Source organism: Plecotus auritus (assembly GCF_963455305.1).
Source record: "Plecotus auritus genome assembly, chromosome: 3".
Classification (NCBI taxonomy): domain Eukaryota; kingdom Metazoa; phylum Chordata; class Mammalia; order Chiroptera; family Vespertilionidae; genus Plecotus; species Plecotus auritus.
Window position 1 is genome coordinate 9,053,105 of NC_137772.1, and position 16,603 is coordinate 9,069,707.

The following is a 16,603-nucleotide window of genomic DNA, read 5'->3' on the forward strand; positions in this document are numbered from 1 at the left end:
AGCTGATCGATGTTTCTAACTCTCTATCCCTCTCCCTTTCTCTCTGTAAAAAATTAATAAAAAAAAATATATTAAAAAAAAAAAAAAAAGAAGCCTCCCTCCCAAGGGCTCTGGAGAATCCGGACGATGAGAACAACGGAAGGACCGAAGGCCAGGCTCTAACTGAGCCGGCTCCCGCCCGCCAGCCGGGCACGGAGCCTTTTTCTGAGACCCGTGCAGATGTCCCGAAGCGGGGAATGCTGCTCTCGGGGTTCTGATGCTAATGCGAGAAGCCGCGGCTGGTGCAACAGCAGGGGGAGGCCTTTCCAGAATCGCGGAGAAGACTTCAGAAAAGGCTGACTCGACACATACACAGAGAAGTCTATCAGAAAGCTCCAGCCCATTAAGAAACCGCATGGGCCTACCCAGTTTGCTCCGTGGATAGAGCGTCGGCCGGCGCACAAAAGGGTCCCGGGTTCGATTCCGGTCCGGGGCACGTACCTCGGTTGCAGGCTCCTCCCCAGCCTGGGCCCTGGTCGGGGCTCGTGCCAGAGGCGACCCACCGATGTGTTTCTCTCGCGTCATTATTTCTCTCTGTCTTTCCCTCTCTCTTCCCCTCTCTCTAAAGTCAGTGGAAAAACACCCTCGGGGGAGGACGAACCAACAGCGCCGGGGAGTCACGCAGCACGAGCTGCAGCCACACGCGGTAGCCACAGCCACGTAAGTACGAGCAGAGCAGCTCCATGTTCTCTGCTGTAAAACCCAGCCGGAGCAGCCTGCCCTGCCTCCTTCGAGAGGTGGCCGTGTCCTACGGGCGGAGCCCCGCACGGCTGTCGGGGGCAGCACCTGGGTGGCGGGGCTCCAAGCGGGCCTCTGGCATCAGCTCCCTGTGGGGGCTCACTGTGCCACCCTGCCTGCCGTTCACCCCTGGGCCACGGCTTTCACCCGCATCGGCCCTGGATTCCTGACTTCAAAGAGGGCGCCGTGACGGCACCCAGGCTACGGGTTACTCTCACGATCATGAAGTCCATGCAGTTCCCAGGGCGCAATACACAGGCAGGAAATCGTAGTGATGGCTCCTGGGGGCCGGCAAACCCCAGCGAGGGACTCGCACGTAGGCGTGCAGAACATGCCTGATGATTAAGTAACTGACAAGCTTATCCCGTCTGACAGATTCCAGGGGTGGGTGGGCAAACTTTTTGACTCGAGGGCCACAATGGGTTCTTAAACTGGACCAGAGGGCCGGAACAAAAGCATGGATGGAGTGTTTGTGTGAACTAATATAAATTCAAAGTAAAGGAGCGGAGGGGAGAGCAAGAGAGCCGGATAGAACAGCCGGATCTGGCCCGCGGGCCATAGTTTGCCCACGGCTGGATTAGACGCTTCTTGCGGCCAAGGCGGTTCCCACACTGCTTTAGTGTTCCCAGCACCAAGGAAAGTTAGGGCCTTGAGGACGCGGTGCCCCGTGAAATAAGCCCTTTCCCAAAAGGACAAATCCTGGAGGACCCCACCACTTTTGACGAGGCACCCGGAGCAGCCAAATTCCCAGAAAGCAGAACGGGCTGACAGACGCGGGGGAGAGGAAGAGGGAGTCAGCAGGTAAGGGGGACAGAGGTTCCGTTGGGGAAGATGAACAAAGTTCTGGAGCTGATGATGGTGGCGGCTGCACAGCAACGCGAATGCACTTACTGCCACTGAAACAGCAAAACTGGCCAATTCCATGGTATGTGTATTTTACCGTACTTTTTAAAAGTCAAACAGGCAGTTGGGGTTCGGGTTATTTAGTAACTGGTGGCTCACAAACGGCCTGTCCCTGGGGTGGCCGCAGGCAGCCTAGGAAGGGGACCCTGGGAAGGATTCCTGAGCTGCCCGTGTCACTCAGGGCAGGGCCTTTGCTTCGCGCTTTCAATGTTCGCGAGCAGGAGCAGTGACTCGGAAGTTATATTTCCTAATTATGACCGAGTCCCCAAACATTAACGGGAGACCACTGCGAAGGGAGCGTAAGACGATGCGACGACGGTGGGCAACGGAGCCGTCACTACTCCGTCAGGATGGAGAACCCACCGGGTCAGGTTCCAACCCTGGCTGTCTGGCCAGTTCCTGCCACGACAGGCCATTCCTGGAGCGTCGGAAACGGGCTCAGCTGCCTGGTCCAATCAGAAGCTACACTGAGTTGAAAAAGAAGGGGAACTGTCCGGCCGGTGTGGCTCAGCAGTTGAGTGTCGACCCAGGAACCGAAAGGTCACCGGTTTGATATCCGGTCAGGGCACATGCCCAGGTTGCGGGCTCCATCCCCAGGATGGGGCATGTGAGAGGCAGCTGATCGGTGATGTTTCTCTCTCATCGATGTTTCTACCTCTCTCTCCCTCTCCCTTCCCCTTTCTCTAAAAATTAATACTATATATATATTCCTTAAAAAAAAAAAGAAGGGAAATGTATGCGGGAGTCACAAATAAACCTGGCGGAACGGAATGAGGCTTGGGGTCTGAAGGTGGAGGTCAAGTCCTGACCCAAACACTTACTACCGACCGTGTGGCCTGGAATAAGGCCCTTCACTTCCCAAACTGAAGGAACTGGAGGACATGATCCCTGGGGTCCTACCCAGCATGCTCAAGCTCAGCTTCCATTACGAACATCCTTCCAAATTTCGGAGAATTTGTGCAATAAAATAGACTCAAATGAACTTACGTGTCCAAAGAAATGTTATTACGTGTTAGAAATGTGTGGACAATCACGTGGAGACACGCTGAGACCCTGTCTGCTGGAGCAAATGTATCGAAGGCATGCCAGTTGAGAGAGAGCAAGAGCAGTTCCCGAGAGACAGGGGAGGCTGTTTGCTGGGCAGGGCCGGCGCCCCGACGGAAGGAGCCCTCCCCTGCCCCTCGCGCCGTGCCAGAGCCCCCCCCCTCACCTGCGTAGGAAGACACGGGGGAAATCTGCAGAGGGTACAGCTCACTCATGCTGACCGGCTGCTCGTCGCTCTCGGTGGTCACCTCCACCACCTGGCAAATGTCTGGCGGGTTGGTGACAATCTCTTGGTCCTCGATGTTGCTGTCCAGATGTGACTGTCCTACAACTTCAAAGAAAGGAAGCTGTCACGCACCAACGCCTCCCGATCCAGTTCCCGTACACACTCTCAGGACTGAACACCTTCCCCGAAAGAGCCGGCCAGCCAGGGCTCAGCGTCTCAGTGACCACATGTCAACGGCCGTGAGACTGAAGACTAAGCCCCGGGCTCCCGGGACCGCTCCCAGCAGGCCTGCCAACGTCCTTACAGGGGGCAACGTCCCCACCCCAGCCCAGGCCCAGCCCCAGCTGTGGGACCAGAGGCTGCATCCGGACCTTGCCCCCGGCCCAGTCAGACAGCGCCTGGAACAGACCCATTTCTGTTCTCTGCTCCCGCTCCAAACGAAGCTGTGTGCTACGCTCTGAGTCCTAGGGTTCAGAGACACACGATCAGATCTTAGTAGGAAGGAAGCACCACCCCAATCCCCCCACTGAGTCATTTCTAGCTGTGGGGTGCCCTGTTCATTCTCCCCAGGCCACGCGACCGCTGGATGGAAGAGCAGGACGATGGGGCAGACGCTCGCCCAGTTCTAACAAACACACCCGAGTCGCATCGACTCCCCAGAACACTGACAAGGTGAATTCTGACCACCTGGCTCGGAATCCTGCCTCGGGTTTTTAAATCAAACTTTTTAGTTTGAGGTTATTCTAGATTCAGAAATCGTTGTGAGAAATAATAGAAAGAGGTCCTGTGTGTCCTTCACCCAGGTTTCCTCCAATGGCAACACCTGCAGAACCACAGGTCAAGGTCAGGATACTACTGACAGCCATCCACGCATCCGCTCCCATCTCCTCGCAGGCTGTATTCTGCGTGTGCTTATGGGTGTGTACTTAGTTCTTTGCAGCTTTCTCACAGACGTAGCTTCACATACCCGCCCCACAGTCACCAACACAAGCATCTCCTGTGTTCCTCTTCTGTAAGCATACCCCCCTTCCTTCAGCCGCCCCTTCTCGCTAATCCCTGACACCCACCAACCTGTTTCCCATTTCTCTAATCTTGGACATTTCGAGTTGTGTTCTCAACAGACTCACCCAGTAACCTTTTGAGCTTGCCTTTTTTTTTTTTTTCCACTCGGCATAACCCCCTGGAGATTTAGTCATTTGGGTTGTGTATGTCAAGAGGTGTGTGCATAGAGAGCTGGTGCCTTGGCACTGCTGAGTGACATTCCAAGGTCTGGATGTCCCACAGTCTGTCCACCCTCTGAAGGACTCTGGGGCCATGTCCATCCCACGGCTGTTACAAACCAGGCTACAAAGAACATTTGTGCGCAGGTTTTGTATCAACGTAAGCTTCCCTTTCTCCGGGAAATGTATCCCAAGAGCGCAGTTGCTGGGCTATGTAGCAATTACATGTCTAGCTTTACAAGAAACTGCCAAACTGCTATCCAGAGTGGCATTTTACATTCCCACCAGCATGGATGGGTAATCTTCTTTCTAACGCCTCACCTGAGGACATGCTTAGAGAGAAGAAAGGGGAGGAGGGAAGAAGAGAGAGGAGGGGAGGGGAGGGGAGGGGAGGGGAAGGGAGGGAAGGGGAAGGGAGGGAAAGGGAAGGGAAGGGAAGGGAAGGGAAGGGAAGGGAAGGGAAGGGAAGGGAAGGGAAGGGAAGGGAAGGGAAGGGAAGAGAGAAGAGAGAAGGTAAGGGAAGAGAGAAGGGAAGGGAAGAGAGAAGAGAAGGGAAAAGGGAAGGGAAGGGAAGGGAAGGGAAGGGAAGGGAAGGGAAGGGAAGGGAAGGGAAGGGAAGGGAAGGGAAGGGAAGGGAAGGGAAGGGAAGAGAAGGGAAGGGAAGGGAAGGGAAGGGAGGGGAAGGGAAGGGAAGGGGGAAGGGAAGAGAGAAGGGAAGGGAAGGGAAGGGAAGGGAAGGGAAGGGAAGGGAAGGGAAGGGAAGGGAAGGGAGGGGAAGGGAAGGGGGAAGGGAAGGGAAGGGGGAAGGGAAGGGAAGGGAAGGGGGAAGGGAAGAGAGAAGGGAAGAGAGAAGGGAAGGGAAGAGAGAAGGGAAGGGAAGGGAAGGGAAGGGAAGGGAAGGGAAGGGAAGGGAAGGGAAGGGGGAAGGGAAGAGAGAAGGGAAGGGAAGAGAGAAGGGAAGGGAAGGGAAGGGAAGGGAAGGGAAGGGAAGGGAAGGGAAGGGGGAAGGGAAGGGAAGGGAAGGGAAGGGAAGGGAAGGGAAGGGAAGGGAAGGGAAGGGAAGGGAAGGGAAGGGAAGGGAAGGGAAGGGAAGGGAAGGGAAGGGAAGGGAAGGGGGAAGGGAAGGGAAGAGGGAAGAGAAGAGAGAAACATCAATCGGGTTGCCTGCCGTACACTCCAGGACTGGGGCTCAAACCCACAATGCAGCTATCTGCCCTGACCGGGAATCAAACCGGCAACCCTTTGGTGCATGGGGTGACACTCAACCAACTGAGCCACTTCGGCTGGGCTGGACGATCTAACTTACGCACAGTCTCTCCAGCTTTCGGTGTGGTCACTATTTTTTTATTTTTTAGCCACTGTGACTCATCATGGCTTTAATTTCCTGCTCCACCCCTAATGCCCTGCTCTACTTTTACCCAGAGCTGACCTTACACTTCCTTGGGCAATTAATTGGATGGAACACACCCGAAAACTGGACCAGTAATCAAACGGGAATAACGCTGTGTTCCCCGGACCTCAGCACGCTGCCATCATGTATAAGTTATTTTAACATTATCTGCCCTGAAAATGACAGGGAAAGCATCACCATCCTGTCCCAAATACAGACACCCAGGCAGAGACGCGGAGTGACTTGTCCAAGACCACACAGCTCGGATCGCGTGCAGTGCTCTGTCCCGCAGGTCCTCCCGGCCGCCCGCGAATGCTCAGGGCCAGCAGGGAGGCGACACTCCCGCCTCCGGGAGAAGTCAGCCTTCACAGCCCGTTCCTGTGTTCACGCTCACAGCCTTTTCACTGCTCGAGCATTTCTGTTTAGAAATGGTTCCTGGTGCGTCTTGGGGGTGACGAAAAGACTTGCGTCAGGCAGGGGAGGGCAGGGAGGGGTGGGCATCCATGGATCTCTAAGGCGGGCCGGGAGAGGAGACGTGGGTGTGACAAGGGTCCACAGCGCAGCATATGGAAGGGGAGGGAACGTGGATGCTGCCTAGGTTTTCCTGGAGGGGACGAAATTAAAGAAAAGAAAGGCAGGCGAAACCGGGCCAGCAGGCTCCCAAACTCTTACTTGACCCGCCGGGCTACCTCTCTGAGCGTGAGAACATCAATTACGCCGTTCACCAGACACACACTGAGCGTGACACTGACCCCTCCACGTTCCTTCTGCCTCTTCTCCCAGATAAAGTAAAGCAGCAGGAACTGAGGCTTCCCAAGTCCTGGAAGCAGTTTGGGGCGGAGACAGAAACCTAACGGGTGTCAGAATGTGTCTGAGGAGCCATTCAGATCTTATATGCGTGTGGTTGGTATCAAAGCCGCTTTAACTTCCCACAGACACAGCAGCTCCCTGGGGGCATCAACAGTGGCAGCAGTTCGGCATCTTCCTCATTTTGCCCCTTTGTTCTGACCAAAATTCTCTCCCTCACTGTTGCTTTTTAATTCTCATCTGAGGATGCTGGTTTATGACTTGACAGAGAGAGAGAACGAGAGAAAGAAAGAGAGAGAGAGAGAGAGAGAGAGAGAGAGAGAGAGAGAGAGAGAGAGATCATTGTCTCCTGCACACACCCTAACCGGGGCTCGAACCCACAACCTCTCGGTGTTCAGGACAAGCTCTAACTGAGCCACCCGGCAGGGCTCTCCTCCCTGCTTTTCCCACAATGCCCAACTCTGTGAGTCAACTAACAAAGACTAACTGAGCACCTACTCTGCACAAGACTCTGTGGTCACGTCCCAGGGGTCAGAGAGATCATGTGGTCCAGGACCTGGTGTGTGAGAAGCCACAGGGCTACAGCCGGCACCAGCAATGAAGAGCACGTTTAGCAGAGCAGCGGGAAGAAGGGGAAGCGGGGAGAGGCCATGTGATGGGAGTGGAGGAAGTGGAGTGTTTTTTCCAGTTCGAAGAATCAAAGGCTTCAGTGAGGCGGTGACAGGGATGGGGAGGAGGGGAGGCGGGCCAGCAACAGGCAGTGTTCACAATGCCTGCTCTTCTGGAGCCTTTTCCTGGCCACCCCAGAACAGACTGACCTCTCTTTCCTGAGCGCCTCTCACTCACTGTCCCCGCTGTTCAGCCAAAACTACAACGTGACACGCCTTGTGACATTTCCTGACGTTCTGCTTCCCACTGTGAGTTAAGTCCATATGTCTTCATTTCAGCGTCCAGCTGTGTGTCATTTCCCCATCACCCCAGGGCCTCTGAGAGAGCTGAGGACCAAGTCACAGCAGACGCTCTGCTCCTGCCCGGCACGGGACAGCTCAGCGAGTCGCTGCTGAATAAACAAATGGGCAGACCGGGGCTCACCGACGGCAGCGAGTCCTGCAGCGGCCATGCCACTTGCAAACACTGGATTTAACCCACGTGTTTTCTGAAAAATGTCAAGACATTTGGCAAGTAGGTTTTTTAGACCTAGGAGGTTAATCGTCATTGTCCCAGAAGCTGCAGGTAGAGGAGGAATGTATTGGGGTGATGAAATGTCCTGTCCTAACTATACTAGTAGTGGTGGTTACACAATAGCATGCACCTGTCAAAATTCACAGTCCTGTATGCAAAAAAGGGGTTAATCCTACTGTGTTTCACCTAACCTATGTGAATTAAGACAAAAAATCAGATAAGCAACTTCACTCAACTTTTCAAATTAAATGTACTGGGTAACATTAGTTAAAAACATTAGCAAATATAAGGTGCACGACTTGATAAAACTACACCTGTCTACTCTAGTGTGTGCTCACCACCCGAGCCTCGTCCCCTCCGTCACCAGGTATGTGACCCCCTTCTCCCTCTTCTTCTGAATGCTGGTGACCGGGATTCAAACATCAGTCTTTGTCTCGGGCGACAACCCGCATCCCCAGTTAAGTTCATCTCATCGTCCCTAAGGCAGCGGCCCCCAGGAGTGTGCGGCTGCACGCCTTGGGCAGGGGCGACCACTTCTCTCCGCCCGAGCAGCGCTGTGGACACTAGAAACTGTCCAACTCAGAGGTGGACACTAGAAACTGTCCGACTCAGAGGTGGACACTAGAAACTGTCCGACTCAGAGGTGGACACTAGAAACTGTCCGACTCAGAGGTGGACACTAGAAACTGTCCGACTCAGAGGTGGACACTAGAAACTGTCCGACTCAGAGGTGGACACTAGAAACTGTCCGACTCAGAGGTGGACACTAGAAACTGTCCGACTCAGAGGTGGACACTAGAAACTGTCCGACTCAGAGGTGGACACTAGAAACTGTCCGACTCAGAGGTGGACACTAGAAACTGTCCGACTCAGAGGTGGACACTAGAAACTGTCCGACTCAGAGGTGGACACTAGAAACTGTCCGACTCAGAGGTGGACACTAGAAACTGTCCGACTCAGAGGTGGACACTAGAAACTGTCCGACTCAGAGGCGCAACCCAAGAGAGAAGCAGGGGACTCCCAGCATCTGAGATGCTCTCTGCATGTACTGCAGGCGCCATCCCCCATCTCTCTCTCTCTCTCTCTCCATGTGAAGGCACATCCCCACCACCAAGCTTTGCCTCTGATAACGTACAGTGACCCTTGACCCTTGACAACTGAAAGGTCACAAGAAGAGCAAACGTTCAGCAATCTAGAGCAAATACGGCCAGAGGCCACACCCTCTGCTAAGTAATCACAGAACCTAACATCTCCTGAGCACTCATCTTTGCCCCTCCCACCACCCACAGGACCCCACACCCCACCAGGAAGTACAGCTATCGTCCTCATTTTCGACAGGAGGACAGACATCAGGACGGACAACAAATTCAAGGTCAGACGGGCAGTTACCAGGTTAAGTGGCAGAACGAGGATTCACACTCAGCGTTCCCTGACCCCAGAACTCACCAGGTGCTGCAGATCAGAGTCTCCCTACCAGAGAGAGCCATTAGCAAGCTCACACGGAGCGGCTCTGGGCGTTCTACGCCCCTCTCAGGACAAAAGCATGCGGTTCTCACCTCATGAGCCTCCTCCCTCCGGGCTCATAGCCAATAATGAACCTGCTTTCCACTGTCCTGTGTCAGGTGCAAAGGCAGTCTCCAAAGGCTGGAGGGGCTAGCAACCCACTGGGCTTCCCCGGCTTATTAAGGTCAGCACGTGAGGAAAGAGCCGCTCACAGGAATGCAATTCTCCCTGGACCCAGTGCTGAGAATTACAACAATATTATTCATGGCTGGCTCCTGACGAACCGGTTTCATGCCTTAAAAGGTCAGTCTGGCTTTATTAACAATTGTTGACTCAACATAGGGCTCCACCGGAGAAAGCAGTGCCCCCACGCCTGGGAGTGAGCGCTTACTAAATAAAAGACTACCAGAAGCTGAAAGGTCTTGGAAGGTGGGTGGGTCCCTACTGCTGAACAGCTGAAACCCAGAGAGGCTGGGAAAATCGCCAACGTCACTGGGAGCTGCAGGGTCAAGGATGAAGCTCCCTGGGTGGCATACAAAGTCAGCCCTCCGCGTGGTGCTGTGGAGGGAGTCCTCGGCCCACCTGAGGTCTCGGGTTTTACCTGTTAACATCAGCCCTGATCCCGCAGCACAGGGCGGGGGCGGGGGGTAACTTTCCGACTCAGATGTGTTTGAATGTATTTTGATATCATAGTCCTCATCATCTTGGTATTTTACCACTGTACAACCACCCGCTCCCCTCATTTGATCCTCGTACCTGTGAGGTAGGCAGAATCAGTACTATTTTTTTTGTTCATCTTCACCCGAGGATATTTTTACATTGACTTAGAGAGAGTGGAAGGGATGGGGGAGAGACAGAGAGGGAAATACAGATGTGAGAGAGAGACAACAATTAGTTGCCTCCGGCATGTGCCCCAACTGGGGCCAGGGATAGAGCCTGCAACCGAGGTGTATGCCCTGGACTGGAATCGAACGAACATGGGACCCTTCAGTCTGCGGGCTGGTGCTCGGTCCACTAGGGCGGGATCTGGCTAGGGCGGGGTCAGTACATTATTTCCATTTTAGAGATGAGGCGACGGAGTCCTAGCAGGGTTAGGGAGCTGGCCCGAGATCACACGGTAAATAAAGGACAGCAGAGCCAGGTCTGGAAACCACGTGTTTTAACTTCTAACCTGGTGTAGTTTTAAAACAGTAATAACATGGTCATGGTGTGGTCTAGCAGCCCAAGAGCAATGGTGGGAGAGACCGTCTGTGGGGCTGGGCAGAGAGAAGGGAGCCCCGTCCTTGCAGGGCAGGCTGCCCCGACAGCAACGGCCCCAGCAGGGGCCTGGGAGGCAAGAGGTGACCTGCACAGTGTATACCTCCCTCCCCGCGAACAGCATCACCCATATTGGTGTCCCACCACAGCTCAGAGCAGGGCACCCGCAGGTCTCAGGGTCAGAAATCCGGGCTTGCCTTCTTGGGCCGGCGGCTCGAACCCACGCGGGGTCTGCACATACTGTGGCCACTGCGCCTTAGCAGCTGCCCACAATAGCAAACGCACAGCCAGCCTCGCTCTCTCCCCCCACGGCACGTGGAAGTCCAACTGTTCAGAGTAATTCAGATTCAAAACAAGTTCTGAAGAGTTGGGCAGGGACCAGGACCCTGGGCCGCGAGGGAGACTCCCGGTCTTTGTCCTTTGGGAAATGGTGGCCCGGGGAGACTGGCATTTTTTTAAAAATCGCTCTGTGTGGAGAATGAATGGGGAGGGGACAGAATGAAAGAGGAGGGGACCGGGAGGAGCAGCAGAAATAGAAAGAAGGGCCCTGGCTGGTCTGGCTCAGTGGAGAGGGCCTCAGCCTGCAGACTGAAGGATCCCGGGTTCGATTCCGGTCAAGGGCACACGGCCGGGTTGAGGGCTCGGTGCCCCTGCAGGAGGCAGCCAATCAATGATTCTCTTATCACTGATGTTTCTTATCCCTCTCTCCCTGCCTCTCTGTAATCAATAGAAATATTTTTTTTAAAAAAGAAATAGAAGGGGGATTGAGACCTAGGATGTGGGAAGACAGGAGAATTTCATAGTGAAGTTAATGAGGGGGTAGTAGAGAGGGAGAGGGGAGGGGGAAATATTATGTAGTCTCATAGAGATGGCAGGTTTCTTGGGTAATTAATGACTTTTAAAGGCTAAAAAAATGATAGCTCAAACCCACTGCCCGCCTCCCAGCTGCAGGTGGTGACAAAGCGCCACGCAGTCACCTCTGTGCCCCGCCGAGGACGGCACGGTGCTCCCGGTCCTGCGCCTGGGTACAGAGTGACATCCCGTCCACATCGCACATGGGGCATACTGTGCTGAGTTTCCTGGGGGTCCTGGTAAACGTGGGTGCCTCGCCTCTGGCCCCACTCCTGGCGGGTGGGAGCTCGGCCCGCCCAGGAGCCGGCATGGGGCACAGCCCCCGCAAGCAGCATGGGAGACTTCTCTGCCTCCACGGAGGAGGTGGTGCCTCCCACCTAAGATGCACCCAAAGCTACCGCTTATCTTGTAAGTGGAATGTTTTGTATCTGAAGCCCCAGGAAAAATGTCAAAAACGGGGAACAACGGAGCCGGGAAAGATGAAGACAGTGCCATAGCCGAGCATCCCCTCAGCCACCCTCCAGTCACTGTGAGTCCTGGTGCCAGGGCCTTCGGGGCGGGGGGGGGGGAGGGAGGGCCACTCTCCAGGGGTCTCTACATGGGGAAGCTCTTCTCTGCAAATTCAGTCCTCCCTGTGGACACCTGAGTATCCAAGCTTGCCTAAAACGCTACCCAAAGTTTACTTTAAAGTTAGTCAAATTTGGAAGCAATTACAAAAAAGCAAAAAAGGACATTCTACAAGGTGCATTTTGGGGCTGCCAAAACCCAAATTACACTGTTTCCTGATTTCTGTGGTCGAGTCACTGAGGACTGGTCGGCTCAGTTCAGCGTGTGAGGAACGGCCTCCGGTTCCCCAGCAATCTTTGCTTCCTTGAAGGGTGGGGTTGCCTTTTATCAAGAAACACAAGGGGCTGTAAACTGCCGGGCAGGGCGTCACACAGAACGCCCGCACCTGCCCGCTCCTGCCCCTGCCCCAGACCCTTGGGTGCAGCTCAGCCAGCGCTCTGTGGCCCGGGCACGGCGCCAGCGGGGAGTCAGAGCAATCCAACAGGCTGCCGGCTGCTTCCGCTCCCCAGAAGCAGAAGTCGCCGCACACACAGGATAATGCAACGCCAACACCAAGCGAAAAGAAAAGCAGGGCGTGCTTCCTCCTCCCCGCGAAGGGAAAGCGGGGGCAGGTGGCCGGGGTGCTCACCTGTGCCTTTAACCACGAGGGGAGAGGGAACGCTAAGAGACCGGTCTTAGACGTGGCGACGGCACACTCCTTCTGGGGGTGCACAGCTAACCAGACGTGAAAGAGCATTCGGCTGTCACAGGCCAGAAGGCAAGCCCCGAGTACAGCCTGCTGACAACTGCGAGTGCGTGCGCGTGTGCCTGTGTGCGTGTGCGCCTGTGCACGTGTGTGCGTGTGTGAGTGCCTGTACGTGCACGTGCATGTGCATGTGTTTTCCGGCTATGATCTGTGGCCAGAATTAAAGTAAAACTTAGCAATCAAGCAGGAGCTCACTTGTCAGGGCAACAGTGCACTTTGCACACTTAGGGGTCCGCTTGCAAAGACAGCCATCCTGTCCAGAACACAATGCTGGGTGCCGGCCTCCACCGGATCAAGTTCATCACTCAACCACTGCCCAGCCCCGAGCCGTGGGCACGGTGAAGGAGTCCTCCCGCATTAACGGCTCGCTTCTGCTCCCGCTCTAACCTTAAAGCACACGCTCGTAAAAGCGGGGTGAAGGCACCCTGACGCTCCCATCTTGGTGCCTAAATACAAACCTGAAAGGAACCCTGGCTTTAGAACCAAATGAACTGGACGCCAGAGACAGCCTCATGTGAAAGAAAGCATTTTTAAGGAGACGTCCCTCCCAGTGGCCTTGGAATGCGGGTCCCGGTGTCTCCCTCTCTCTCCACAAATCACGAAGACGGGGTGGCCGATGAGCGGTCCCAGGGGAGCGTGTGGACAGACGCCCCGGGAAGGGTTTACAATCCAGGCAGTGCTGCTGTCAGCAGTGACCACACAGTACCCACCCTTCCAAATACGTGAATGGCCCACTTCATGTATCATCATCAGGTCGCTTCGCAATGGCCACCCTCTGCAGAGAGGTACTCAGACTCGTTTCGCTGCCATCCGTTATATTATGATTAAGCCAAGGAAGAGAATCACGGAAGGCAACAGGTGATCGATCGCTAACCACACCCGCATTCGCCGTGGCCTGGAAGCACGGACTCATTACGTTGGTATCAAGGGCACGTGGCACCATCGCAGCGGGGCAAAGAGCTGTCACCTGACCCAGAAGTGACACACTGAGACTCAAGCAAGATAAATAAAAGCCCACTGCTGCCCTGAGAGGGGTGCAGCAGCATGGGGCGTCGGGACAAAGGGCCGGGGGTGGGGGAGGGCAGCTGGGCTTCTGGTTGGGCAGGGCGCCTCCCTCAGAGGGGAAGTGACCAGACGCTCCGTCTCGATGACCTCTCTCAGCTCAGGACTCACTGGCTCCACGCAGAAGTGCCCCGTGGAGCGTGAGCGCCCGGAGGAGGCGAGGCCAGGCCTGTCCCGAGACACCGCCTGCACGCGACGCTGTCTGTCCCTCTCTGTCTGCACTCCCCCAAAGACTTCCACGCTCAAGGGACAACCCGGGTTCGTGCTCCACTCCCGGAACTCCCAAACCGCTGCGGCCTCGCATCCGTACCCCGCTGGGAAGCAGACGTGAAGGCGCCCGGCGGGAGGCCTGCTCCGTGCCTGCTGGTCTCTGGTTCTACCAGCACCACGCTGTCTACCACCTGGAGACAGGTGAGTGGACCAAAAGGTACCCACGGGTAGCGATTGGGTTCGGGGCCCGGAGCTGGGCCTCACTGTGGGACAGAGCCCCCGCCAGCCATTCCTGGCAGCATCTCGTGGCGGGATGCCCACTGAGATGTCATTCACACATCACCCTCCCGCCTAGGAGCCTCCAAATGGTGTCTACAGTGTGTCTGTATGTCAAATGTGTGTGCATTTTACTGTTGTACTTGAATTTTAAGAATATATATTTTTAAACACACCCTTCAGCATTTTGGAAATAAACGCCGACCTCCTTCCCGTGGCCTGCAGAGGCTCCGAACCTGCCCTGCCCCCCGTCTGAGGGACCCACAGGCTGCTCACTCCGCTGAGTCACACTGGCCTTCCCTCTGGCCCCTCACACTGCCCCTCCTCACGGCTGCAGGGGACACACCACTCCTTGGAGAGGCTCAGCCTACACCAGTCCCTGGCTCTCGCTCGGCCCCCTTCCTGCCCTGTGCAGCCTCCGTTGTTATGTATGGCTTCGTTTACTGTCCCCCTTCTGCGAACCTACGGGCTGGGCTGCCCTGTTCCCCAGGCTGCTTCCTGCTCGTGGCACCGCGTCTGGCATAACGAAGGAGCTCAAAACTCCTCGTGGCACCAACACGCGCCCTTTGGCGACACATCTCCGTGCCTCCGTTTCTCCATCTGTACGATGAGCTCAGTTGTGGCATTTCTGCCGGCGCAGGTGTGGAGGGGACAGTCCCCCTCTCCCGGTTCCCAAGTGAAATGAGGACGTGTCCACCTGAGCAATTACTGCAAGACCGCGCCTTGCTAATCATTAGCCACTGAGGCAACAAAGCCATCGCATCTCCTGGGGCCTCCTCGGAGGTCCCTCTCGGCCTACTTCCTTGAGGCTGGACCATCGGAGTCCCTTTGTCTGCTCCTCAAACACCTTTATGGTTCAGCCCTGAAATCTGGGGGCCGGAACTTGCAGCGTGAGACGGTTCCAAGACCCCCTCCCACTGACTGTGTTATTTCAAATCACAGTTTCCCAGTGTCGGGCCCCAGCGGGCTGCTCGTGTATATAAGAAGGGAGATGTCAAAAACAGTTTACCTATGATGTTCACCGTACTATCCACTTCATTTTTTATAGCTGAAGCCAGGACCGCGTACTCAGGAGAAAGATCACTTACTCCATTACTAAGCCCCAAAGATGACTCAACTGGTTCTTGCTAGGAAGAAGAAAAGAAAACAGAATTGAGAACACTTCCTTCCCCTCCCTTTCCTCAGCGTCACTTCTACCCTCTGTCACTTTCTTTCATGCTGGGTCGTTCATTCCCTCATTCCCCCACCAGCCAGGAGCCAAAGCGGCCTGTTTGTGCGCAGGTTCCGAGGAGGAGGAAATGGTCCCACGCGGGTGCCTGCCTTCCTGCAATGTGTGCACCTGCAGCCAACAGTCCAGGCCAGTGGTCGGCAAACTGCGGCTCGCGAGCCACATGCGGCTCTTTGGCCCCTTGAGTGTGGCTCTTCCACAAAATACCACGGCCTGGGCAAGACTATTTTGAAGAAGTGGCGTTAGAAGAAGTTTAAGTTTAAAAAATTTGGCTCTCAAATTTTAATCGTTGTACTGTTGATATTTGGCTCTGTTGATTAATGAGTTTGCCAAGCAGAGCTGCGCCAGGCCTGCGCACAGCACCTCGGACCTAGACCCCAGCGCTGCTTCTCCGAGGGCACAGGGAGGAATCATGCCACCTCTTTTATGGTTTCTGAGGAAAGGCTCCTCCCTCCCTTTCTGAGGAAAATGCCTCAATCGCGGCCCAAGGACAGGAGCCTGTGGGTGAATTCTTCCAGATAAGGTCTGCCCTGGACTCTGGCCACGGAGCATCCTGCCCTGGGGGTGTGGGGGCCAGACTCCCAGCCAGGGCCTCCCTCCCCTCCAGTCCATCGAGCAAGCCACACCCACAGCTTCCGAGACACGTCCAGGTGCCTGGATGTCCCGTGCAGCCTGTGAGTGAAACAATGAGACCATTTCCTCCTCCTGGGGTCACTCCTCAGGCCTGCCTTCTTCCTGCCCCCCGCCCCCCGCCCCCTCCCAGAACACCAGCCACCGGGGAGCCACTCGAGGGACACAGCGACTCAGCACTGTGATGGGGGAGGTCTCCCCACAGCAAGACTGCGCGTGTGTCTGTGACGGCAATCGAGCCAGACCCAAAAAATGCCACAAGGACAACTGCTCTGGGAAACCCAGATGGAGAGGAGGGTGGGGGGCGGGAGGAACGCAGGCCGGGAGCAGGCCGGGTAGGGCGGCAGGACTGTGCTTTTGAAAGTCCAGGGTGCTGCACACCTCTACGTTTTTATCAATGTATTTATGCACCACTTGGAACCAATGATGAACACACACACACACACCCACACACACAGTGACTTAGGGAAGCCACTTAGCGAGGGAGGGGAAATGGTCTCCTCCTTCATGATCCCACCTGGAAACGCCTCCCCCAGTACCTATACCTCCAAGCCATCACTTCCCTGTACAGCTCAGCTCTAAGAGAAATCACACTGCATGGTTGACCAGATGTGCCAGCAGGGCAGGCATAAGGAAGGGTCCAGGCAGCCTCGCGGGGCAGAGCCGTCACCCTGTTCTCTGGCAGCCTCGTGCATCTACCCCGCTTCTACACGTTCCGAGAAGT

At 55.5% G+C, this 16,603-nt stretch overlaps 1 protein-coding gene across 7 annotated transcripts in view; it reads right to left on the reverse strand.

The window, feature by feature from the left end:
• Window positions 1-16,603, reverse strand: part of IRF2 (interferon regulatory factor 2) — a 79,653-nt gene that overhangs the window by 6,721 nt on the left and 56,329 nt on the right. For all 7 annotated transcript variants that reach the window (XM_080659481.1, XM_080659486.1, XM_080659484.1 and 4 more), the window contains 2 exons: window positions 15,031-15,148; window positions 2,891-3,055 (listed from right to left, as the gene is read on the reverse strand). In XM_080659481.1, the coding sequence (XP_080515607.1) occupies window positions 2,891-3,055; window positions 15,031-15,148 (283 nt within the window). The remainder of the gene's footprint in view (window positions 1-2,890; window positions 3,056-15,030; window positions 15,149-16,603) is intronic.